At 57.7% G+C, this 25,467-nt stretch overlaps 1 protein-coding gene across 4 annotated transcripts in view; it reads right to left on the reverse strand.

The window, feature by feature from the left end:
• Window positions 1–14,950: 14,950 nt before the first annotated feature.
• Window positions 14,951–25,467, reverse strand: part of UBE2G2 (ubiquitin conjugating enzyme E2 G2) — a 40,596-nt gene continuing 30,079 nt past the window's right edge. For 3 of the 4 annotated variants that reach the window (XM_027582866.2, XM_027582868.2, XM_027582867.1), the window contains 3 exons: window positions 23,026–23,144; window positions 19,219–19,359; window positions 16,447–16,680 (listed from right to left, as the gene is read on the reverse strand). In XM_027582866.2, the coding sequence (XP_027438667.1) occupies window positions 16,568–16,680; window positions 19,219–19,359; window positions 23,026–23,144 (373 nt within the window). In that variant the 3' untranslated portion in view covers window positions 16,447–16,567. Of the gene's footprint in view, window positions 16,681–19,218; window positions 19,360–23,025; window positions 23,145–25,467 lie in introns of all 4 variants that reach the window. The other variant, XM_027582865.2, reaches the window with a different exon arrangement.

Genomic DNA, 25,467 nt, shown 5'->3' on the forward strand with positions numbered 1-25,467 from the left:
GGGCGCCACACAGCAGTAATAAGAACGCGTTCTGTTTACCGCACACACACTCTTGCACGGGGCATCCGGGACCAAACCCGGGTCCGCCTGGCCCCCCCAGCCAAGTTCCTAAGCGGCCCCTCGGCCACTCTGCGAAGCCCTCGATGGAATGCCGTGGTCCGAGCTCAGAAGGGGGGCATGGGGTCAGCTTCAGTCAGTGCCCCACTCTGGTCACTCGGCTCCTCCAACAGGCCGCCCACCACCAGCAGGCCGGCTTCTGGGGGCTTCCTCAGGGCAGGACGGGAGCCTGTGGCCACTGCGGGCATGAACTCTGCACTGGGAGCGGCTCACTGTGGACCAGACGCCTCCCTGCAGCAGCCAGGCGGCCTCCTCACACGGAAGACAGCTCAGAACGAGGAAAACCGGGTTTTCTGATGTTTCACTGATGTCACCAAGGAGGTAACAAGCACAAGGCATTATGGGGCCGAGACCGGGGCCAGCACCGGGAGCTAGTCTGCTCCGGGGGCCGACTGGGAGGCCCCGGGCTCGGAGCACCAGAGGCAGGCCTGCCCCACACGGGGGCCCCCGGGAGCACCCCTGCAGTCTGCCCTGCACCACCCGGGGCTGCGCCTGCAGGTGCCCAGCAGAGTGACTCACACTACGGTCTGGAAGGCAACGTCGCGGGCCTCAGACTGTGTTACAAACACCCTTTCCAATAAAATGCCCAATACAGAACGGTAGCAGGCACACAGGGCACAGCTGCATGAACAAAACTGGCCAGATCAACAGAAAGTGGAGACAGACCCTCAGAGACTCCACAGTGGGAACAGCCAATACATGTGACAGTCTGGACCAGAAGCTAGACACCAGGAAAAGTGAAATGTGCGTGTTTGAAACACCCGCGTAGGAACCACACAAGCTGAAATTCAGGGACTCTCTCAGTTCCCTATAGAAGCACTAACGAGCTGCCCCAGGGCTTACCGCTGTGCGGCACATCCTCTGGGCTCCGCGGGAGACGCTGTGGGGCTCTCACGGGGCCAAAGCCAAGGCCGCTCCGGCAGGCATCAGCTCATCAGCTCGCTGCCCACTCCGGCTCCTGGAGGCGCCGCATCCCATGGCCTGCAGCCCCATGGCCCATCGTCACGGCTCCTTCTCTGACCCCTTGGTGCCATCGGACCCACGTGGGTAACCCAGGGTCACCTCCCAGCTCGAGACCTGTAACCGGGTTGCACCTGCCAGTGCCTTCCGTAGACGGCGTGTTCACTAGTGATCGGCTGGGGCTCGCACATCTTCAGAGCCCCTATACTCTGCCCCTCCGTTGCTATTACCGAATCAGGGACCTGACAACTGAAAAGGGAAACAGTAAAGTAGCCAACAGATCAGAACAGAATACAGGTCCCGAAAGACATGATGGAGACTGGATGGAAGGCGGCGGGCAGAGGGAGATGCAGGGGCACAGCGGAGAGTCCAGCACTTTCTGTAGCATCCAGGAGGAAAGAGGGAGAGCAGGAGAAAGCAGTGCCTGGAGATGTGGCCGCTGAGAGCTTCCTGGGACTGGCTGAACGCGTCGACCCGCAAGCCCCAGAAATGCACCGCTGGACACGTCACCGCAGGACTACGGAAAACCGAGTATAGGAGAGCACGTGAGAGCTGTCCAAGAAGGAAGGCAGATTTCCCTCGTGGAGCCCACAGGCAGTGGCCGGCCTTCCTAGGACCGAGCTCCAGCCCCGCGGCAGGTGCCCTGGACTCACCTCCCTCCCCTGTGCAAGCAGCAGGGCGGGAAAACGGGGACCCCGGTATGCTGCCCCGAGGCACCACTCACGCCATCAGCACGCACGAAGCATCTGAGCCGGCACCTGTCTCAAGGCTTGTGTCCCCCAGATTCACACACCAATGCCCTAACCCCAGCACCGTGGTGTTTAGAGGTGGGAACTCCGGGGGGGCATCTGGGTTCAGAGGAGCTCACGAAGGTGGGACTGGGGTCCTTCTAGCAGAGTAAGAGACCCCAGAGCTGGTTCTCTCTCTGCCCCGTGAGGCCGTCTGCACGCCGGGGAGAGAGGCCCCCCCCCCGGAGCCCGGCCGTGCGGCACCGTCTATGTGTCCTGCCCAGGAGCCCCAGCTACGACCTGTGTCCTCCCCTCGTGCGGTTGAGTCAGACAAGAAACAAGGCACACGGGAGGTGGGGGTGCCGGGGACGGTCTGATTTAGAAGCGCTGAGGTCAGACAGACAGCACTGACACTTGAGGAAAGGCCCCAGGGGGTGAGGGGGTGCGGGGCAGACCCGCTAGCAGGGAAACAGCAAAGGCCCTGGGGTGCGCTGGGTCTTGAAGAACGGGCAGGCTCCTGAGGAGGGTAAGGAACGTGGGAGGACATTTTTCAGTACTTTGCAATGAATTAAACATACCATTTTGATCTCCTTTGTCTTTTCCTTGAGATTCCCTAATCAAAAATCAAATTATTTTTTTAAAGATTCATGTATTAATTTGAGAGGGAGCAAGCATGAGCAGGGGGAGGGGCAGAGGGAGAGAATCTCAGACTCCCCGCTGAGTGTGGAGCCCAAGACGGGGCTCGATCCCACGACCCTGAGATCATGACCTGAGCCGAAACCAAGAGTCAGATGCTCCAGCCACTGAGGCATCCAGGTGCCCGAAAATTCAAATTACTTTTTTAATTTTTAAAATGTACATTTAAATGAGCAGGACTGGAGTGATGAAGAAGAGGGGTGGGCATTCCTACTAGAGTCCGGGAACGTAGGAAAGTTCTGAAAGACCTGCGGCACACTGGCAGCACCCAAGCACACTGGGGAAGCAGGAAGGTCCCGGGTGCCAGGCGAGGCCACGCACCCCACGTGCATCTTTGCACGGCCTCCAGAGCCCACCGCACATCCGGCAGACCAGCACTTCCCACGAGGGAGTGTGGACGCGGCCTGCACGGGGCCTCGGCCCCCCTGCCACCTCCAGCAGCCATCCACTCGCCACAGGAGTAATCCAGAATGCATACGAAGCATCGTTTGCCATGGTTTTGTGGGCGCGCAGGCCCCAATCGGACGTGGAGGGGCTGAAGGAGTGGACGCTGGTGGCTCTGGGGTGGAGGACACTCCAGGACGCCCACAGGGAGCGCCCCGAGGGCGGGGGGCCGGTCCAGGCAGCCCCCGCCAGCTGGGGAGAGCCCCCACGTGCTGCGGACAGGCCCCGGGGAGGCACGGGGTGCGCGTCTGGACGCGAGGTGTGCACGCAGAGCAGGGTGGACACGCCAGGAGCGTCCATCCTGAGGTGAGCCCGGACGGCGCGTCAACCAGCAAATCCTAGTTGCTAACCCTCCCCTTTCCTCAGTTTTCAAACTAATTTTCCAGAACAATCAGAAATTGATTTTGCATTAAGAATTTTAAAACTCTTCTCACTTTTTTAAATCAGAGGCTGCGGCCATGGTCCAGATGAGGGAGAGCAGAGTAGGGAGCGTGGGGTGGTCGGAGTGCGTGGGGCACGTGGGCGCGGCGGCAGGCGCCGAGGGGCCGCAGGGGGCTGCTCCCGCCTCGCAGGTTTGGGGGGAAGGCGGGGCGAGAGCGGCACCAGGGCAGAACCCCAAGGAAGCCCACACGAGAGGGGCAGCTGGAGGAGGGGCTCCCAGCGGGCGGACAGAGGAGCAGCCTGACACCTGGAAGGAGAGGGGTCCCGGGGGGCGGTGCCACAGGAGCCACGCTGGTGGGGGCTGGGAGAGGCTGATCCAGCCTGACGCCCAGCAGAGCGGTGATGGCCGCAGGACCGGTCACCCTCCGCTCGGCGTCCGAGGCCAGCGCCTCTGCGGGGGCCCCAGGGCCAGTGGGGGGAGGGGGCGAGAACCCAGAAGGGAGAACACCTGCCTGCCCCCGAGGGCCCCCAGGATGGCATCTCCTGGATCCTATGCCCTTGAAGCTGGGACCCCCAAAGGGCCACCCCCTCTGGGTGATGCCAGCCCCACCTGCAGGGGAGCCCGGGACTGAGCAGGGCGGCTGAACCCACGCTGTGCAGCCACGTCCTCCGGGTGATCGGAACCAGACCGATCCAAACCCAAACAAGCCACCACAGGCCCTGCAGGCCGGCTGAGCAGGAACGGGGCGGCGGGAGCAAAGGCAAACACTCACGGAGGCCAAACCTGCGCACGCGGGGAAGGATCGCAAACAGAACCAGCAGGGACGACCGCACAGAGGCCGCGGCGGGCAGCCCAGCCCTGACACAGAACCGTCCCACATGCCGGGAGCCACGAGGCTCGCTGTTTGGAAACAGGTGGGAGATCACGGTGCCTCTCCTGCCGGCCCCCAGCTGCGGCCCCGCCCCACCCCCACGGAGGGCCCCGGGGATGCAGCGAGCCGCCGGGGTCCCAGACACGGGGACCCCGCCCTGTACCTCTCAGGACAGCCAGCCCGCCTGGCACGCACATCCGACCTCATGGGCAGAAGGGGACCTGGGGGTGGTCCAAAGAGCCATATTTGTTACACGCATTTGCAAAATTTGAAAGGAAACTAATAGAGTTAAAAAAAAAAAAAAATACAGGGCGCGGCTCAGGTCATGATCCTGGAGTCCCGGGATCGAGTCCCTCATCGGGCTCCCTGCTCGGCAGGGAGTCTGCTTCTCCCTCTGACCCTCTTCCCTCTCGTGCTCTCTGTCTCTCATTCTCTCTCTCTCTCACATAAATAAATAAAATCTTTAAAAAAATAAAATAAAATAAAAATACAGCTGAGCAGAATCTTGGCTGGTGGATTTCTACCTGGAACACACCTCATTTCCCAGGTGTGCCCACAGCTCTTGAGAAGGGGGAGGTGCCAGGTGAGGGAGGGAAGCCGTAGTCTAAGACTCGTGTTTGGAGGAGGTGTGGGCACCGCCGTTCCCCAATCCTTTCAGCCCAGAGAGGCCACCTCCCTAGTGCCGGGCCCAGGGTGACCGCTTCTGGCCACAGGCTGTGAGCGAAGGGACCCCCATCCCAGAGGGCAGGTATGAGGTCTCGTGCGCTGGGCCCACGCGCCAGACTGCAGGTCACGAACACAAACAACACGCTTACTAGAGAGCGGGGAGTGGATCCATCGCCGGGATCCGCTCCCACCCAGTGCGGCCCTCCATGGCCTTCTCCCAACCACCGTCCAGGTCTGGGGGCCACAGGCCCACGTCTGAGCCTCCTGATGGAGGGACATGCGCAGGTGACGAGGCAGTGCAGGGCCGCCGATTTTGCGCTCTGCCCCGCATTCTAGCTGGTGGTCTCAAGGGTCCTCAGGAGCTGGTGGCAGGACCTGCTGTGGACCTCGAGTCATCTGGGGGGGCATTTCACGCCCTGAAATGCTCTGCGGATGTGGGTCCAGACCGGTTCGCACAGCCGCCAGTGACAGCCTCACACAGGACTATTCAGATCGCAAACTGTCTCTTTAGAGCACCCCCAATAAGATTTAACTGCATTTTCAAAAGCTTAATTTTAATAGTTTTTATTTACATTTTGGATTCATTATAATTTGTATTTTACAAATTAATTATAACTTGCATTTTTAATTTCAATATATACATTTAAATACCTTAGAGGAAAATAATTTTTTTGTAAACACCAAAAAATACTTTCTAATTTTTCTATTTCTTTAACTTTAATTTACATAGTTTATGGAAATGAATTCACATTTTGTACATTTTGAACACAATTATAGTTTTTAAAGATATTTTAGACCAACACTGTTAAGAGATACTAACTTAGTGAAAATCTTGAATAACAGAATTAGTGATTTTGTTGGAATAAGGGTGAGGAATAGAAATTGTATGGGATAAACATGCAACGACGCGTGGACAAGGTACGCCTGTACTTTATTACACATCCAGCATCACCGGCTCTACACAGAACACGCAGACCTGCACGGCGACCGTAGACTCCGAGCGCTCTTGTGCACTGCCGTCAGGCGCAGGAACGCAGGGGGCGGAAAGTTTTACTCAGCACAGCTTCTGTGGTTTCCGTGTGTGTCCCGCGCAGTGGCCTCCCTGGTGCGCTCGCTCCAGCCTGCTGCTCTCTCCCGGGAGGGCCACACGGAGCGGAGGGGGCTCCACCAGCGGAGCCCTCCAGCCCCACCCGCACTGGCAGGTAGAGCCCCGAGGTTCAGGGGTGCGTCTGCATGGCGCCAGGCCCACCCTGGCTAACCACAAAGTCCCACGTGATTTGGAAACATGGACGGCAGGACGCGTAGCTTCCAAGGGCGATCCTGAGAACCCCCCGGGTCTTGCCCCAGAGGACGCCCCTCCCTGGAGTGCAGGTGCCCCCGGGCCCCCCGCAAAACCACTGGGCTCTGCCCCTGCCCGCATGTCGGCCCACCGGGGGACCCGCTGGCCGCCTGCGGTTTGACAGGACAGCTGCAGGTGTGTGCAGGGTTCAGCTTCCTCCTGACTGAGGCAGGCCCCCTGCGCTGGCGGGGGCAGCCGTCTCCCCCGTGGTGGCGCTCGCCTGGAGCTCAAGCGTGTGCGGGCTGGCGCACTGCACATGATTCATGGGGCTCATTTATTAGGACAATCAGGCTAAATTTACGTTAATGACTTTTTAATCATTCTCTCGAAGGTACATGAAAATACTTGAAGGCGGTCCACAAGCACCAAGCACAGCATGGTAAGCGGGCCCTATCTGGTGGACTGGGCACCAGCCCGGGCACGGGGGCGGCCAGCTGGCCAGCTGGAGGGGACCTGGTGCGTCTCTGGTCCAGCGTGCGGAGTGGCGGCCCCCGCACGGGGTTTTCAGACACTTAGACATGAATGTGCCCCCAGGGCAGCAGCCCGGCCTCTCCAGCCCGTGGCCCTGCTTGGTGAGCCTGGGCGCGGAGACCTGGGGCAGCCTCTCCTCCCGAGTCAGCAGCCGGCCCCTGGGCACCCTCCCAGCTCCCTCTCCCTGGTCTCCTCCTCCCAGCCACCCTTCCACTCGGCAGCACAACTGAACGCTCCAGACGGTGAATCTGGGAACACGGAGACAGGGCCTACCCACAGTGCATGCCAGCAGGGTCTCCCACCCCCCGCCCCGTCCCAGACCCTCACCGGCCCCCTGCACGCAGACTTCAGCCTTCCCCCAGCCCCCACTGGCTCCCTGGCCGAGCACAGAAGTGAGGCCTGCCTCCCCTGCAGAGCAGCTCCGAGGGGCACACACGGCCACGGCTACGTGCCCGCCACGTGCCAGAAGCCAAGGGTGCCCTGCTGCCCGTGCCTACTCCGATCTCCCTTCACCCTGCTCCCCAGGGGCCGCCCCCTGGGCAGGCTTGCCCCAGACAGCAGATGCCCACCCTTGTGCAGAGTCCACTAACCACGGCCCCCACGGTCCGGCGGGCCAGGCGCACCTGCACAGTGGCCTTGCCCTGTGGCACGTCTGGTTCTCTGCCTCTTTGAATAGGCCTGACATCAAGGTCTGTCTGAGGTTCTAAAACAGTGTGGGTTCATACAGATGATGGTCTGAAGCCAAAAATTAATGTGAAATACACATTAAAGGTGATCTCTAAAGGGTGAAGACCTGGCATCAAACAGAACTGCGTCTACTTCTGTATCCCTGCCCTGGACCCAAGCCGTCAGAGGAGGAAAGGCAGAGTACCCCCGTTTCCCCCATTCCCTCGCCGCAAGTGCCCGCCAGTGAGCCCGCCGAAGAGCCCGAAACATGGTCAGAGAGGCCCCTGCACCGGGGAGGCTACAGCTTCACCAGAGTTTTAGTCTTCACCTTTTATTTGTCGAGTTCTGCCGATAACACGTGTCAGCAGTGGCACTCAGTACAAAGCAAGGATGGTGATAGCGTGGGTCGCACCACGGCTCAGACGGCAACCAGTCCTGGGCCAGCACAGCGGACAGAGAGCAAGCACGTGACTCTGGGCAGGGGGCAAGGGCTGCTGTCGGACCGTGAGCCCCAGAGACGGGAACGTGAGGCCACGGGTGCCACGGATCCCCTCCCAGGGATGGTGTCCACGGCAGCACAGAGCTGGCCCCCAGGCAGAGCGTGGCAGGTAGAGGTCAGAGTGGAGTGTGCAGGGAGGGCGCTGCCGAGTGAACGGTGACCCCTGAGGACAGGGTGCACGAGCCAGATTGCGCTCTGGGGCGGCAGAGCTTCGGACACCCCGCGACACGCCTCAGACGCAACCCTCAAAGCATGAACTCACCATCAGCAGCGGCAGGGGAAGAGAAGGCCCCAGGGCCTGCACCATCACAGCAGCAAAGTTCCGTGGACACGTGACGAGGGAGCGCGCCCCGGGGACAGGGGGGTGGGGGGCACGGGCGCCACCGAGACTGTGAAGCCGGCATCCTCCAGAGCCGCAGAGAATGAAAGTAGGAGCATCCACAGGAACATAAGGAATCTCAGCAGCGAGAAACTAAAAAGTTAGATTCTACTTCTCAGGCCTGGAATATCCAAAATGAATAATCACTGGTGGGCCTGACCACGAAACAGATGAACAGAGATCACCCACTCCGAGGAAGAGAGACAGACAGATGGGGATCTCAGAGAATCCTCAGTGCTGCCACCCTCCTGTCGCTGGTGCTCACAAGGATGCACGCGGAACAGAGAAATACTGAGATCGTGAACGAGGTTTCCCCAATCTGATGGACAACTTCAAGACTTGGCATCTGAGAAGGTCTGCAAACCCCAAGCAGAATAGGTACAAAGAAGGCGCATCATAGGCAAACTGCTAAAAACCAAAGAAAAGAGAATCTTGAGGGCGGACAGAGGAAAAGAGCACTTTGCATCCAGGCGCAGGAACAAACCTGACTGCTGGCCTCGGAAACAGCGGAGGCATGTCCACAAACGGCTGGAAGGAAAGAAAGTCCGCCCGGAATCCCACACCCAGAAAAACTGCGCCCAGGGAAAGAGACGAGATGCTTCCCAGTAAGAGTGCTGAGCGCGGCCACCGGCAGAAAGGTGGTCCCAGAGGGTAGCGAGAGCACAAAGCAGGGCGTGCGTGGCCCACACGGGGGCAGGCAGCCCACAGCCTGGCGGGGTCTCGCCACACCTGCACTGAGAAGGGAGCCACGCGCCAGGAGCAGAGGGGGCAGGGGGGAGTGTCCCGCACGTTTGGGACCGAAGGCGCCGGGACAGAGGTGGGCGAGGTGGCGGCTGTGGGGCGCACGGAGGACCCCGGGCGGCTCCTAACTTGGGGACGCGTACCGCTGGCCTCGCGGCTACGGCTTGGCTCCGTTGGAGGGAGGACGGGCACTGGAGATGTCCAAGATGGGGCTGCCACGGCCCCTCCCCCGATGACAACTCAAACTTGGCACAGAACACACAAAGGTACCTGTGGATGCGGGGGGCACACCAGGGCAGAGTGCGGCCCATGAAGACCCACCTGTGGGGGGCCGTCTGCCTCCCACTCCGCCTGCACTGCGAGGTGGCTGAGCGCCGGGACTGTGGGCAAGCGGGGGCAGCAAATTCCCCAGGAGAAACCCTGTTTCCAAGCAGAGGACCAGGCAAAGGTCAGCCGCGTGCCAAGGAAGGCGGGAAACCCTGTCCTTCCTGCTCCTGCCCAGCCCTGCCCCCGGGCCGCCTGTCGCGGGGCTGCCCCTCTGCAGCCACAGCGGGGCGGGCGCCCGGGACCCGGGAGAGCACCTGTACCTCTGGCTGACGGAACCCGCTGCCCAGGCCCCAGTGAGGGACCTGCTCCCTTCTCTCGTTTCCCTCACCGAGCGGCTGTGAGGGCACGACAGAGGCTGCAGCTCTGAGAATGCCACATTCTGGCCGGGAGGGGGGGGGGGGCCAGCAGAGCGGGGCGGCTGGAGAAGGGGATCCCCAGGTTCCGTGCACCAACACAGCTCCCGGGCCCCCCGACACACACACAGAGCGGCGCGGGGCCAGACAGGCTCAGAAAGCCCCGGAGCCTGTGATGCCCCGTCCGACCCCGAGTGGTGTCTGCTCCGTCAAAGGCCCTGGACACCTGCCGGCCTCGGAGCCCGCGCCCACAGAGGCAGGCCGGGACCTCCGTCCAAGCCAGGAGGGCCGACGTCCCGCTCTGAAGGAGAAAGTCTCCAGGGAGCTTACACAGACCCACAGTCGGCAAACACGACACAACCTGACAGCTGCCCCACAGTCCGCGTGCACATCCACACTCTGGCCGCCCTCCACGAGGTGAGGGGCCCGCGCTGAGCACACTGGAAACCCGGAAGTTCTCAGCAGAGCAACAGAAAGCATCAAGAAGACCTAATTCGAGAACAAGAGAAAACACAACACACGAAGTTAAGATTTTACTCTGAGGGCTCGACGGCTGAATGGAGACAGGACGGAGGAGCGTCGGGACGAAGCGTCCGTCCCGAAGAACAGGACAGCTTCCGGGGGAGAGCGCGCACCACGAGGCCGGGCGCCCAAGCACGGGGGCCCCGGACGGACAGAAAAGATCTGTGCAGAGAAACATGGTTGAGGCCGCCTGGGTGGCTCAGTCGTTGAGCGTCTCCCTTCGGCTCAGCTCATGGTCCCGGGGTCCTGGGATCGAGCCCCGCATCGGGCTCCCTGCTCCGCGGGAAGCCTGCTTCTCCCTCTCCCGCTCCCCCTGTTTGTGTTCGCTCTCTCGCTGGGTCTCTCTCCGTCAAATAAATAAATAAAATCTTTAAAAAAAAAAAAAAAAGAAAAAGAAAAACATCGTTGAAGGAATAATGGCTGAAAACTCCCCAAACTTGGCGAACACTAGGCCTACATCCTGACAGAGCCCAGTGGAATCTCACCAGGATACAGTCCAAAGGAGCCACAAGCAGAAACATCATCATCCACTTCCTGAAAACCAAAGACAAAGACAAGGGCCTGTGAGCGCCAGAGAGTGGGGCGGGGGGGGGGGGGGGGCGCGGAGGACAGCAAGGGGGCAGCCCTTTGAATGGCGGGCGCTTCTCATCCGAAACCAGCCAGGCGCAGGCAGCGGCACTGCCGAAGTCTGCAAGAGGACAGCCCGCCATCCAGAGGGAAAACACCTGCAGGAACAAAGGCCAAGTGAGGACCGGCGCAGACGACAACGGGCTCCGGTGGCGACCACGCCAAGCCCGCGCAGCCGCGGCCTCCACACGCAGATGAAGGAGACAGAAATCGAGAATAACTCAGCAAGTGTAATACACTCTTTTGCTCCCGCAGATTCTTTAAGCACTGAAAGCCAAAGCCAGCACAGTTCGGGGCGGCCCGGCGTGCGCGGACGTACCATGGGGGCAGAGCCGAAGGGCGGACCGGGCCGGGCGCGGCTCTAGGTTTTACTTGAAAGGGTAAAACAGTGACTCTAGGGAGGGCGACTGTAATCCCTAAAGCTACCACTGAAAGATGAATACAACTCACAAGAACATACAATTTATTTACTTCTAATGCAAATCAATCATGTTTAAAAAGCAGATAAACTAAATGGCATACTAAGAATTATTCCGGTAACTCGAAGGGAGGCAGGAAAAGCCAGAACAAAGTAACAAACACCAGAGAGAACACACAGAAAACAAAGAATAAAACTGTAGACCAAACTCCAAGCATCTCAATAACTACGTTAAACGTAATTACACTTATAATTAAAAGATGGAGATTGTCAGCTTGGATAAAAAAATAATAAAAACCGGGACACCTGGCTGGCTCATTCGGAAGAGCGTGCAGCTCTTGATCTTGGGGTCATGAGTCCGATCCTAGGAGGAAAAAGACTGAAGAATCCCAGCATTCCTTGAGGCATGTGAGCTCTGACGCCAGAACCAAAGGCACCAGCGGAAAGCTGACGCCAGGTCCCCGCCAGCTGCCGGACGAGGCGCCAGCCGATCCAACTGAACGACTCGCTCCCGGGAAGAACGCACCACCCCCGAACTGGACTACCCCCAGAAATACGGGTGCGGTGTGAATTCAGAAGCCCCTGGTGTGACGCACGCTAACCCAGAAACCACCAGGAGTCAGGGCGGCAGGCGCTTGCCCAGGGAAGACCCTCCGTGCATGCTGGGGGGTGGGTAGGGCAAAGCAGGGAGGCTTGTGCTTCTATTGCCCGCAGCCTCTGCCCGCCCCGTCTCACGGTCCCCCGTCAGCCCCAATCCTGCTCCGCCATGCAGCCGCCCTGTGCCCTGAGCAGGCTGAGCCAGGAGCCGCGCCCCAGCCCCTGCCCACTGGGGCCAACGGCACACACACCTGCCCCATTGTGACCATCAGTCATGTCTGCAGGGCCTGCCCAGGTGCCCGAGCTGAGAGCCCCAGTGGCGCACACACCCGTGGGCTGGACTGGCCGCCACACCAAACAGGTGCTGTTTTTGCCAGTGTGTGGCCAGAAGCCTCCCGGAAGGTGAGCTGACTTCAGGGTCTCTGGCCGGGAGGCAGCGGCGGGACTCCCTGCTCCCAGTGGGCGCCCTGACCGAGCCAGCTCTGGAAGGCTGCTGTGTGCCAAGCCCCCCGCTGGAGTGTTGCTGATGCCCGACAGGCACGGAGGGTTCGGATCCACGGCCCAGGTGGGCTCAGAAGCCAGTGGCGGCAGGTGGGGTGGCCCGCGCACCGTGGTGGCAGAGCCCCTAAGCACCCCTCAGCCTTGCCCGCACCGTGTAGCCAGGAGCACAGCTCCCCAGGCCCTCGGGGGCCACGGCACCTCCACCGGGCCCTGGTCTCTGCAGGCAGGCTCCTGGGGGACGTGCCAAGGACACTGGTCTCGGGTTGCGCTCTTGCCACCACGGGAGGAGCGACATGTTCCGACGCAGGCCGCCAGGCTCTGCTGCTCTGGGGTCCCCGCTGAGCGGGCATCTGGCAGGGCACCAGCTCGGGCTCTGTCCAGGCCCCATGTCTACTGTCCCCGCAGACACTGCGCTTCCTGCAAAGTGGAGGGGCCGGGGGTCAGGCACCCACTGCTCAGTCCATCCCCAAAGCCACAGGGGCCTCTCGCCCCGGAGGAGTGGCGCACGCACACGTAAGTACACAGGTCTTAATGAAGACGGGGCACATGCTCGGCGGGGTAGTGCCCTGGGTCTGGTGGGAGGGACGGCGCTGCCGCCAAGTGCCCACTTAGCGGCTCCATCGGGCAGGCACCGGTCCAGGTGGGAGAACCCCGTGAGAAGCCCCGAGCCGGCTCTGCCCTGAAGCTGAGACTCTTTAATGTGGTTCCAGCTCATTTAGCGCATTACCCGGGATTTCAAAGAGCCATTAGCACAAGACCATCCCTCAGTCTCTTGTTTCCATCTGAACGGGTTCCAACGTCAGGTCCTCTGCCAGAAAGGTGAGCCCACATGCACACGCACATGCACACACACAGATGAAAGGAACCTGTCACCACCGCTTCCCTGCAGCAAACAGGAGGCCGGGGACCAAGGCCGGCCCACGAGGTCGCTGCCGTGCACACGCTCACACGCACGGTTCGCTGTGGGGGCCTGAGGGCCCTCCCCACTGCCCACATGGACAAGCCCATCCCACCATCCTGGCAGCAGCTTCCAGGTCTGTGACCCCCACCCAACGGAGCCCAGCCCCTGTGAGGCCCACGGGCCCTGCTCCCTGCACTGGTTGCACAGCAGTCCCCACACCCAGGGCCGGGGGGAGCTGCCCCTAGGCTGGCTCGATGCAGGGGTTCGGCACCTCCGACAGGCCAGTGGCGAGGACCGCAGCAGCCTGGAGAGGGACAGCGCGGTCCCACAGCGTCCCCCCAACTATGACCCCCACCCTCGCCAGGCACCTGGCGTCCCTCAGACACCCCCCCCCCCCCAGCCCCAAGTGCTGAGCTCCCTTCTGAGCGGGGTCCTGATGCCCCGGCCTGGTGGGGGTCCCACGGAGATGCTCAGGCCCCTGCCACCCCGGAGAGGCCCGGCCCCAGGACAGCCTGGGAGGAGGAGCTGAGAACTACAGGAAGGCTGGGCCCGGCAGACACCCTCGTCTGCAGCTAGAGCAGGGTTTCCCTGACCTGTGCGGGGGGCCACGAGGGCCAGCCCCGCCTCCCCGTGCCACGAGACCCGGCTCCCCGGTGAACCTATGCAGTCTACGCTCCTTTCACGTTCAGCTGCCCACTGTGAACGGATAAACGGAGTCAAAAAGGAAAGTAAGGGTAAAAGACCACCACGTGGATCCCGTGTCCTTAGGCTGGCAGGCCGGCCTCCCCCAGCAGGGCCACCACCCACCCCGCGCACACACTTCCACGGACCTCTGGAGTCGCGGTGCTGACCCTGTGCCCGCCACGCCCCCTGCCCAGGACATGTGCCGCTCCTGGTTCAGCCGGGGCTGGGGAAGCCCCGTAGGAGGTGGTGGTGACCTCCAGGGCCCCACCCTCGGAAGCGGGCAAAGCAGGAGCAGAGGGAGAGGGAGAGGGGCAGGCCCGTGGCGGGCAGGGGAGGGGGGCGCAGAGAAACTCCGAGGGGAGGGGGCGGGCTCTGTGGGTCAGCTCAGCTGGTGCCAGAGCGGGGGCTCCTGTCGCCGCAGGACCCGAGGAGGTGGAGGTACACACCTGGCAGGCACCAGGGTCCATGAAATGAGCCTGGCTGGGCTGGGCTGTGCCGGGGGGTGGGGGTCGGGGGGCTGACGGGGGGACCCCGACTCCTCAACCCATGGAGGGCACAGCCCGTCCTCAGATCTCCAGTGAGGCAGCTCAGAGGAAAGCACCCGGAGCCGAAGCAAGCCAGTCACAAGTCACCGAACAGGCAGGTGTGCCTCCTCACGGTCCCGGTGAAGAACCAGCGTCCGACGCCGGTCCACAGCCTGTCGCTTCAGAGCCCGGCCAGAGTCGCCCGGCTTCCGATGTCTGCAGAACCGTGTGGCCTCACCCTGCCGGCTTCTCCCCACGGCCCGTGTTCCAGCGGCAGGAAGCGCCGCGCTCCAAGGAGAGGCCAGCCACAGCGCGCTGCTGACTGCAGGGTCCCCTTGGGCAGAGGGCACAGTGGGCAGAGCACGGGAACAAGGAGCAGCTTTCTGAAGCCACTGGGGCCTCGGGGTAAAGTGGCACTCCAAAGGCTCCTGCCACGGGACACCTCGCTCGGGGCCTCCGCCGCGGGCCCTGGACGCAACCAGCCTTGGGTTTTTGTGGGATTACATAAAATTCAACAAGGAAAAATACAATCCAGACTAGGGGGAAAATATAGAACTTTATTTTTAACACAGTAATTAAACTCCACCACAGAGTAAGGACGTGAGATTCTTTGTTTCCATTTAATAAATACAAGTGAATAAAAACACTTTGTTTGCAAAGAGACTGCCTCTCTTCCTTCTCCAGATTTCACTGAAGCCCCCCTCTACTGCGACCACCCCCACGCCACATCCCCCCACAGACCATTCCTTCCCTCTGGGTGCAGAGGCCTGCAAATATGTTTTGGCTACAATACCTCTCTTCCCTGATGCCCTTCCAAACACAAGTTCTCGTACTGAACGTCAAGTTTAAAACGGTTCCCCTGGGAGATCTGAGGAAGAGTCTGGTTTCCTTACAGAAGCCCAGCATGGACGGAGCCCTTTCCACCAGCACTTGTCAACACAAAGAAAGTACGCGTCAGCTTTCAGCAAGACAGACTCCTGCGTCCGAAAGGGGGGAAAGGATAATGGGAAGTATAACCTACTGTATGTCTTACAGACAGTCCCTTATTTCAAAAATAGAGATTCCTATTTAAATTTAACCTGTCTGAAACAGGCCAAATATCTGATTCTACATGGAACAGATCTGTTATTGCTTATAACGGAGGCCCTGGTACTGTGCTGCTGAGCCGCCCAGGCTGGGGAGCTCCGGGACTACAGCAAAATCACAGACCACAACTAAGTGCCGCTGCCCCCCCCCCGCCCCCCCCACCCGCGCACCATGCTGCCTTTGGGCGCCACCCAAGGTTGGGGACAAGGCACCACGCCTCTGTGCGCTGCACTCACAAGGGTGAACGTTCCCTTCTGACACCAAGCTGCAAAAAACAATTCTGTCTCGGTAGCTAATGCTCCCGCTGCGGCCCCACGTACAGAAGCTCAGAGCTCCCAGTGTTTACATGGCTCCGCGTGTTCCTGCCCTAGTGATTATGCTAGTCAACAAGGACACAAATGTAAATCTTGGCAATGACCGGGAAGAAAGTGTCAACCAGCTTTACAACCAGCAGTAAACCTCTTCACACACCCCGTTTCTCATTAATCCATATTTTTAAAAAGTATTTATTTCCTGAAAGTATCTCTTAAGTGTGATAGTTTGCAATACACAACAAACAAAAAATATGTAATGAGATGATAAGGAAACACGTATGAAGCACTGGAAAGCACGGAAACAAAGGTATGTCCCTGTCCTGGGGCCCACAGAGCCGCCCCACCCAGCCTCTGCTCTGGCTGTGAGGCCCTGCTTCTTCAAAGGAGCAGTACTGGTTCGGGCCCCCTGGAGTGTGGCACACATGCCCCCCGCCAACCGCAACAGAAGGGCAGCCACTGCGCGGTGTGTGGGCACTCCGGCCGGGAGGGGGGTGGGGACGGCTCTCATCATCTCCTCGAACCGCCTTGCCAGGCATATGGTGAAACTGCATCTGGCTGTCATCATCCTACATACATCATAATTCCAGAAGAGAAGCCTGCTGGAGCGGGAAAGGTAGGGAAAAACACAGATGCTGTGGTTCTGCAAGCTTGCCTTTTTTGGTACCAGCACAGAGTGTCACTGTCAGTACGCGTTCAGCAGAGAAACGCCGGCCGCGGCTGGGTGCCTGTGTGTGTGTGTGCACGAGGGCGGGCCTCAGAGCCCCAGGGACTTCTGCGCCAGCTGCCTGGCCACCCTGCAGAACTGCTCCCGGTCATCCCGCCACATCTTGGAAGCATCCACGTTAGCGCCACTCTCATCGTTGGGCTCTGAAAGAGAAGAGAAGGAGACGCCCTCCCTGTGAAAGGGCCTCTGGAAAGCAAAGGCCTGGCGAGGTCTTCCGTTTCACTTAAAACCCCCGTGCATCTTTCCGAGGCTATGTCCCAGAGACCAACGGGAGACTCTGGAGCCTGTGAAATGCTAGGGAAGGAAGTCAGCTCCCCGAGGACAGACTGAGGGAGGGAGGGCTGAGAGGCAGCGTGAAGTCAGGGACACCCGCATGCGGCACGAGGACCCACCCTCGCGACCCCTACCCCCCCCGAGTGTCCGGAAGACGTTCTCTCCGGACACCCTGGGCCCCACTCTTCCCTCCAGCTGCCCACCCAGCTCCTGCCAGAGGCCAAGGCGAGGTGGATGTCTGGCCCAGGGGCACACCTGACCGCAGCAGGTGCCCCAGACAGACCAGGACACACACACACAGAGGCAGCGGGGCCCGCGGGGCAGGGAGCTAGAACACCGGGAAGCGCCGGATCAGAACAGAACAGACAGCCAAGAGCCAGCACGGCCGCAAGCAGGATCCTGGCCGTTCCCTTATGCCCCAGCCTCGCTTCCCTCCGCGGCCACCACGTCTCTGTTTCTCCAACCGAGATGACTTCTCGCCTCCCATTTATTCAACAAACCCTTCCTCGGCAGATCCTGTGCGCGAGGCCTCGTGCAGGGCCCTGGGTGTGCAGAGGGCACACCATCTAGCGCGCCCACAGACTGTGAACGTCCACACGTGCATCGTTTCAAACTCAGAGCTACGAAGTGGGAAACAGGAGAGCAGGAGGCAGGGGACCGGGGTCCCGCAGGCCTCGAGGAGGGTGTGTGCTCAGGGGACCCCTGAGCAGGTCCGACTGCAGAAACCCCAGGGCCCGGACGGCTCACAGAGCACCAAGGGCTGCAGCCTCTTAAAGCAGGCCAGGCCGGAGGGCACCAAGTGGGGCAGCCGGCCGCGGCCGAGCTGGGGCGGCGGGGGGGCGACAGGGGGCTGGAAAAGTAGCTCAGAAGAGAGGGCGTGTACTCCGCGAGAGCAGCACGTAAGGGATACACGAAAACCTTTTTTTTTTTTTTTTTTTTTTTTAAAGCAAGCTCCACACCCAGAGTGGAGCCCAATCCCAGCTCGAACTCACAGCTCTGAGATCAAGACCTGAGATGAGATCAGGAGTCGGACGGTCGACCGCTGAGCCCCCCGGGCGCCCCTACATTAAAACCTTTCAAGAATCAGCTTGGGACTCTCTCTCCCTCTGGGTCTCCTCGCTCTCTAAAATAAAAATAAAACCTTTGAAGAAAAAAATTTATAGCAAAACTGCGTGTCATGGTATGATCTACAGCTGACGCCTGAAGAAGCCGACCCACCGCCATTCACTCGATGCCCTCAGCGTGTGAACGGAGAGGCGGGCGCTCCCGCCCGCCAACACGCACGCGCACGACGTCCTTGCCCTCGCGGTACCCGAAGGGCCCACCGAGACCTCCCACAGCACTTTCGGCCCTCCTCCGTTTCTCTCCTTCCTGGTCGTCTAGGTCATTCCTCCCTGCGCTCCTTGAGGACCCCTCTCCTTCCCTCGTGCCCTTTCTCATCCCCTTTGTCCTGCCGCTCACCCACCATCTTATCCAGACCTGAGCCCGCAGCCTCACTTCCACAGCTGGCCTCGGCTGAGCAACCGCCAAGAACGGACACTCCCACGCCAGACTCTTCTCTCAATCCGGCCCCTCTGGGTTCCTGTCCCCAGAGACGGCGGCCCTCCACCCCAGCGCTGAGGTCAGAAACACAGGAGTCACCGTGCACGTCAGCAAGCCTCAGCCCCCGGCGCCCCCATCCTTGTCGCCCCACAGCTGTCCCTGGCACCCGCCGGAAGGGCTTTCCTCCCAGGCCCCCGCGACAGCTGCCCAACAGGCACCCTGCCGCGAGGACAATCTTGCTAGGGCACTGCTGACATCCCCGGGAGGCTCAGTCTCCCCTGCCCCCCGCTGAGCTGGAGCCATAACCGGTGCGGGCAGTGCCCCCACGAGGGCCAGAGGCCTCACCCCGAATGCCTCTCCCTCCCCCGTAGCTCGTTACCTCCTACACGTTCTAAACTCATCCCAGACAGCGCCATCGTGGGACCGGGCCCAACAGCCCCTGTGTGTGTCTCCATCAGGATGGATCAGTGACTGGCAACCACTGTGGATTTGGAAAGTCCCCTCAGAAAGCAGGCCTTAAAGTTGGGGTTTAGGACACACCAAGCTTGACACCCCAGGACCCAGCGTCTGCGACACAGCAGGTGCCCCAACAGACACCCATTCCACGAACGCGATGCCTGAGGACTGGAGCGCGGCTCATTTTGGTCAACATACAATAGATAACAACAGGAACTTTAAAATTCGTAAGTATGAAAAGCTTGCTTACACTTGGAAAAGCATATACAAATAACTCAACGAAAAAGCAGAAAACAGCGTATGTAGATCGCAAACCGAAATGACTTATAAAGGAAAAACTACATGAGGACAGAGAAGCAGCCCCCGCGCTGTCTGGCTCCCTCCTCCGGGGGCCGGGACGGCCGCCTTACCTGCCAGCATGCTCACCACCGACAGCAGGATCTTCTCCACGCTCTGCACGGGGCTCCACCTCTCAGCACTGCTCTCGTAGCCCATGGGGTCGTCGCCCGGAGCGTGAAGGATGGAAATGCAGACTCTGCCATCAGGGTAGACTGCAGGGGTCAGAACACAGCAGGTGAGCCGAGAGAACGGGGCCGGGCCCCACCGCGGTAAGAAGGTAAGCGGTGCAGACACGGAAAGCCGGCTGTTCACAGGGCTGGAGCAGAGCCCAAGCCCCGAGCGCCACGCTCAGGTCCACACGGCCAGGTGGACCCCTCGCCCCCCGACCAGGCTCTAGGCCCATCTGGTTGGTTCCAGGCACCCCCAATGGTTCCACCTTCACAGGGATTTTTTCTTTTTTAGTACTATATCTAAAAGCACTAAATAAAGGAAAGGTTACCTGGCAGTGAAATATTTCAGCAAAATAACTCTTATAACTAGGATTACTCACAATAACTTTCCGAGCTGATTTCTGAGATGTCTCTAATTCCACCATGAAATCCTGGAACTGGACTGTGAAAAATCTATATCCACAGCACCAGGATGAAGGCAACCAGGATTACCGAAACACCACGAAGGAAGAAGGTGCCCTGGCTTCTCCTGGGGACTCACTCTAACAAAGACAGGTGATGGTCATCTGTGCCTCTGGAGATCAGCTGTGTCCAATTACGCCACCCCCACCACGCAGCACCAGGAACCAGAAGCCTGCGGTCTGGGTAAAGAGGCGTTTCTACTCATAATGTGTGACCAATGCTACCGAGGACACTGCAGGCATCTGTCATGTCTCTCTTTCACGCACAGGAGATTCTCGGGTGGTTCAGTGCATACCCAGGATAGACTCAACTAGAAAACTGTAAGGCCGGTAACTTACAATAATAAAAACAACAGACAATTCAGAATAAATTTATGTAAGTCCCCTTCGCTCGTGAGCTCAGAACCCCCTGACCACTGAGAAACCTGAGCGGCTCTAAGGGCCTCCCTTTGGTAAATCGTTCCTTGTTCTTCTGACCACCCCTATCCCAGAGGTCTCTGCTCTGGCCGCCCAGAACCTGTGCAACCTCCCGCAGAGGGAAAGCGTGTGCGAATCTGCCGTCGACATCAGGATGCCCCTCCGCGGGGCCCTGCACAGGGCCTGGGCGCCCACGGCTCTGGACAGTCTCTGCCATGAGGTTTCCGACTCCAGTGGTACCGCCACACGGTGACCGGGCACACCCAGAAACACAGAGAAGCAGCTGTGTCCCCGCCCCCTCCTCTCTCACGGGGTGCCTCAGTTTCCCACCCCAAGCCTCCCTCTAATCCCTCCCCGCCCCCATCCCTCCCTTGTCAATGCCCAGGCTTGGTTCCACACTGCTGGTCTCTCGTTCCCCAGGCCACCACGCTGGTATCCCAGCCCTGCAATCTGTCCTCTACACCACTGCCAGTGACCCTTCAAAGACCACGCTGGCCACGCTACTCCCTCCCTCACTCCGATTCGCTCAGTGGATCTCCACTGCTCCTGGCGCAAATATTCCTTCTTACTGACCAACCTGAACTGGTCTGGCCCCTTTGCTCCCTCCAAGGGGCCTTCACATGTGCTAGACCCTCCTGACCCCCCACAGATCACTGGGTAACTCCTACTGCTCTCCCTGCAGACGGTGAGCTCAACCACCACCTCCACAGTGCGCCCTCCTTGGCCTCGTGGTGTGACTTGACATTTATCTCTATTTTTCCATCCGTGTCTACCCCTGCCCTCAGACGGGGAGCTCGTGATGGTCGAGGCCCCCACCTTTTATTATCTGTTCACTCTTGTATCCCAGCAAGTCTCAGCACATGTGCTGAATTATTCTTTTAAAGTATTTATGGACTGACCAATTTGGTAAACCTACTAAGTGGTTCTCAAAAATAATTTTTACAAAATAAAAATAACACACATCCACTTACACTAAGGCCAAATTTAAAAGCTACTTGTATTAACTATCTGGACATCAGACTATTGTGGGTATATGATCGAATCATCCGTTGGCGGCCACATCGGTCTCTGACACCACGTCCCAGGTGCTCTTCTCAAGAACGTGCTCATCTTCAATACAACCTCACTGTTTCGTAATTGCTCATAATCCTTTTATTGTTGCATTTTACAGTCAATCAATTTGAAACTGCTGACTTCTTGAATCAACTCTATGCACCACAACATATTTTTAAACTCTGCATGACAGAAAATCCTAAACACATGCCAAAGTCAACAGCAATATGATGGACGCCCATACACACGCACCACCCAACCTCGATCACGGCCACCTCATGGCCAGCCTTCTCGAAAGAAGGAGTGTTTCTGAGCACCTACTGTGCACACAGAATTACACCAGTGTGAGATAAGAAAAATTCAAAATGGTCTCTCTGAGGAGGGAGCTAACTACCCACATGTAACATCAGCGGGACATGAGAAATTCCAAATGAGGGTTTGGACAGAATGTCCAACGGGCGGGTAATCCTGAGACCCTTCTCAGTGGGGGCAGGGGTCTGGGCAGGCCTCCCCCCCTTGTGGAGGTGCTCAGACAGGTGCAGGCTAGGGGAGAACTGCGAGGTGGGTTCATTTGTACGCCAAGGGGTATCAAAGGCTCAGAAAGTTCTGTAAATGCTCTCATGGATTAAATTAGCCTTGAGCTATTTCATATGCAGAAAAGCATAGGAAAAGGAATCTGACTCAAATAAGAAAATATTTCATTTCTACAAAACAGTGTATCTTACTTGCTCCTCTTCTCTACAACTATCTCTACAAGATCATGATTTAGTGGCAATCATCATTTATAAAAAGGAACATCATCCTACGGGCACCTGGGTGGATCAGCTGGTTCCTGATCCCAGGGTCCTGGGATGGAGCCCGCAGCGGGCTTCCCTGCTTGGCAGGAAGCCTGCTTCTCCCTCTCCCTCTGCTCCCCCTGCTTGTGCTCTCTTTGTCTTTCTGTCAAATGAATAAATAAATAAAATCTTTAAAAAAATTTTTTAAAAAAGGAACATTATCCTAAATATGATCATTAAAGATACAACATATTTTCTTACTAACTGTCTTATCTATAATCCCCTCTTGTAAAAGGAAGAAATAAAAACCATAGCCATATTCAGGAACTCCAATGCCTACTACCAGACACTGTTCCAACTTAAGTCCAATAAATTTATTTAATGATGTCATTTCCCCCTCTTTAAAATACATGTTTATTTTAGAAAAAAGATTTATAAAAACAAAAAATCCCATTATTGACAGAATCACTTTCGACAATTTTGTGCTACATTTCCAGTTATTTATATTTACATGTGAATTTTTTCAAAAAAAATTGTAACAAGCATGATTAAACATAACCTGCTTTTCTCATCGAATCCAGAACTATCATTCTATATTATCAAATATTACTGTAGATCATGTAAAATATCTATATCAAACTGTAATATACGGTCTAGTGCAGCTCAGCTGACTGATTCTCTGGGGCCGAAAGCCTAGACTGCTCTGACCGGTCCCCACTGTTAGCAACCACACGGGGCCAGGGGCTGGCGTCGCCCTCTGCACACAGCCATGCTCGTGTCCTCTGACCGACCCGCCGGAGGTCAGACGGCGTCCGGCGTCAGGTCCACATTTTCCTTCATCTACGTCGCAGTCGTTCAACTGACGTCAACACCACCACGGCTAAGTGGCTGCAGATCAGCACCCAGGGAACACCCTCTGAGCTCTACATCGCCGACAGCACCTGTCCTATACCCACACGATCCCACACCTCGCTGTCGGACCCACACCCCACAGCACTTACTGTTGGGATGAAACATCTCGCAGGTAAATCTCATCTTTGGGGGACTTAATGGGTAATCCAGTGGGAAGCTCAGGATGGCAGGAAAGACCCCAAACTCAAAGCAGGTATCTTCTGGGCCCCTAGGAGACAAAGTACAGCGACGTTCAAGTGGGTTTTTCAGTGTCCACCACACTGTTGTAAGCAGCTAGGAAATTTCTACTGCTCTACAAACGCACACAAAAAGATTAGGTAAATAATAATGATAAACTGGTACTTGTTCTGAATGGGAAAGTAATGTCTCAGGGTCCCACTGCAATCTGGTTTAAAGCACAAACACCGAATTTCAGGCACAGCGTTTGCATTAATGAAGGTACTCAGGGGCAGCACAGCCAACCCAGAATATGGGATCCGAGGAAAGAACTAATAGCAACATCATAAGACCCAAGGGATTCTGTTTTCTGTATGCATGCTGTAACTTCACTTGAAGATAAAGATACACATTAGGCACACATTACAGCACCATTGTATTAAATGAGGGTTAAGAGTTGTTATTTCAAAGGCTATTTTAAATTTTTTAAATGTGCCTAAGAAATGATTCGGTAACCTCAGAGAAACAGATAAGGAGCACACACATGACCACCGGCTCCGTGGAGGGCCAGGCGTGCACATGCGCATCAGAGCCGAGCCTGCAGGCTCGCCTGAGGCCCCGTCCCGAGGCAGAAGCCTGGGCTTCTGTCCTCCTCACACGGGACACACGGGGAGGGGCAGAAACGGACTAAACCACCTCTAAGTCCTGTCAAACTTGAACACTACACGTGTAAATTAACACTATCCTGACCCACGTGTGAGACGCGAAGGCAGCAGACAGGAAGAGCCCCCAGCTCAAGAGAGAAAGACCCCTCCCTTACAGATGAGCCGTTCCCTACATAAGTCTTTGGAAAACGACAGACACCAAGACAGCGGCAGCCACGACCCATGTCCACATGAGCAGAGTCGTCCCTCGGGGAGGTCCTGGCCTCGCTAAGCAGGACGTGTTCTAGCAGCTCTACAAACACATCTGAGACCCAGGCCGCTGCAGGAGCCGCTCAACACGGCAGACGTGCCACCGTTCGAGATGAAAACCAGATAAGGCAGAGGAAAAAGAGAGCTGAAATAGATTTATTCCAAGACAGCCCTCATTTTTAAAAAATCACTTTTTCAAAGTACAAATTTGTTTCAAATCAATAAATTACTTTGATTCAGCAAAATAATATAAACTTGCAAAAAGTATAAACCATGTTTATCTCCATAATTAAAGAAAAAAGACAAAAAACTCAAAAGGAAACCGAGCAGAGGGCTTTCCCATCACTTGGTGAAGCCGCTCAGGGCTTTCCATGGTGCCCTGCAGCGGATGCCACCAGGATCGCATCCCGGGAGAAAGGGGGCCGCAGTAAAAGAGTCAAAACGAGAACAAGGGGAAAAGTGTTTTGGAGAGCGCTTTTTTTTTTTTTTTTCTATTTAAGAGACCGACCTTGATTTTGAAAACTGTGCCCTTGCTACTCTGGGGGGAAACCACAGTGAATAGCTACTTTGTGTTGGAGGAGTGAGCGTCCCAACAGCACCCAGAGCCTTGGCAGGAAACCAGGACAGGGAAAGCCACATGAAGAGGGACAAGAGCCGAGCAGGGCGTCCGTCCCACAGAGGGGGCCGCAGACGGCACAGAGAGCCAGTACCATCGCCACCCCCAGCGGGCGGGCTGCCGGGCGAGGCAGTCCAAGGCCGGCTCTGCGCTTCCCCAGCGGCCGTCCTGGAAGCCTCTTCCTCTACGCACAGACCCAGCACAGACCAGAATGAGAGATTTATGATCATCCCACGCCTCTTCCAGCAGAAGAGCTCCCGGCAGATGCTAAGTGCCACCCCATTAGTCGCCCACTGGCCCCCTGATGAAGGGTGTCTGCAAGTACCGCTTCCCCACCACCGTTAGCCAAGCGGGGAAGGCCAGCGATTACAGGGCGCAGCGAGGTGCTACGGCGGCCTGGCTACGGGAGTGAGGGCTACAGCGTGGTTCACCGCCCACTCGGAAGGCTGCGCAAACACGGGCCTCTGAAAGCAACACTGTCGGATGTCAGCAATGCTTGCCAATGCCTCCGAATTTCTGGCACGTCAGAGTTAGAAGAGAAAAAAAAAGTCTGGGTAGTGTTTTGGAATGAGCCAAATGGTATTTGCTCAACACTCTGATAACAGTTCTTTGTTTCTCATAATAGAGCTTTCTTTAACATTAAAAAAAAAAAAAAAAAAAAAAAAAATCCGCCGGGTCGTCCGTAGCCTCAGAAAAGCATGATCAAACATTTCCTGAAGTGCTCCCACATCTTAAATATCAAAGCTGTTTTCAAATGCCCTAGTTCGCTACTGGTTTGAAACGAGGGTTTCCTTCTCCTCCAGGATGCCCTGCTGCACAGGACAAGCACGCAGGGGCCCCACGTG

The sequence above is a fragment of the Zalophus californianus genome, chromosome 1 (assembly GCF_009762305.2).
Source record: "Zalophus californianus isolate mZalCal1 chromosome 1, mZalCal1.pri.v2, whole genome shotgun sequence".
Taxonomy (NCBI): domain Eukaryota; kingdom Metazoa; phylum Chordata; class Mammalia; order Carnivora; family Otariidae; genus Zalophus; species Zalophus californianus.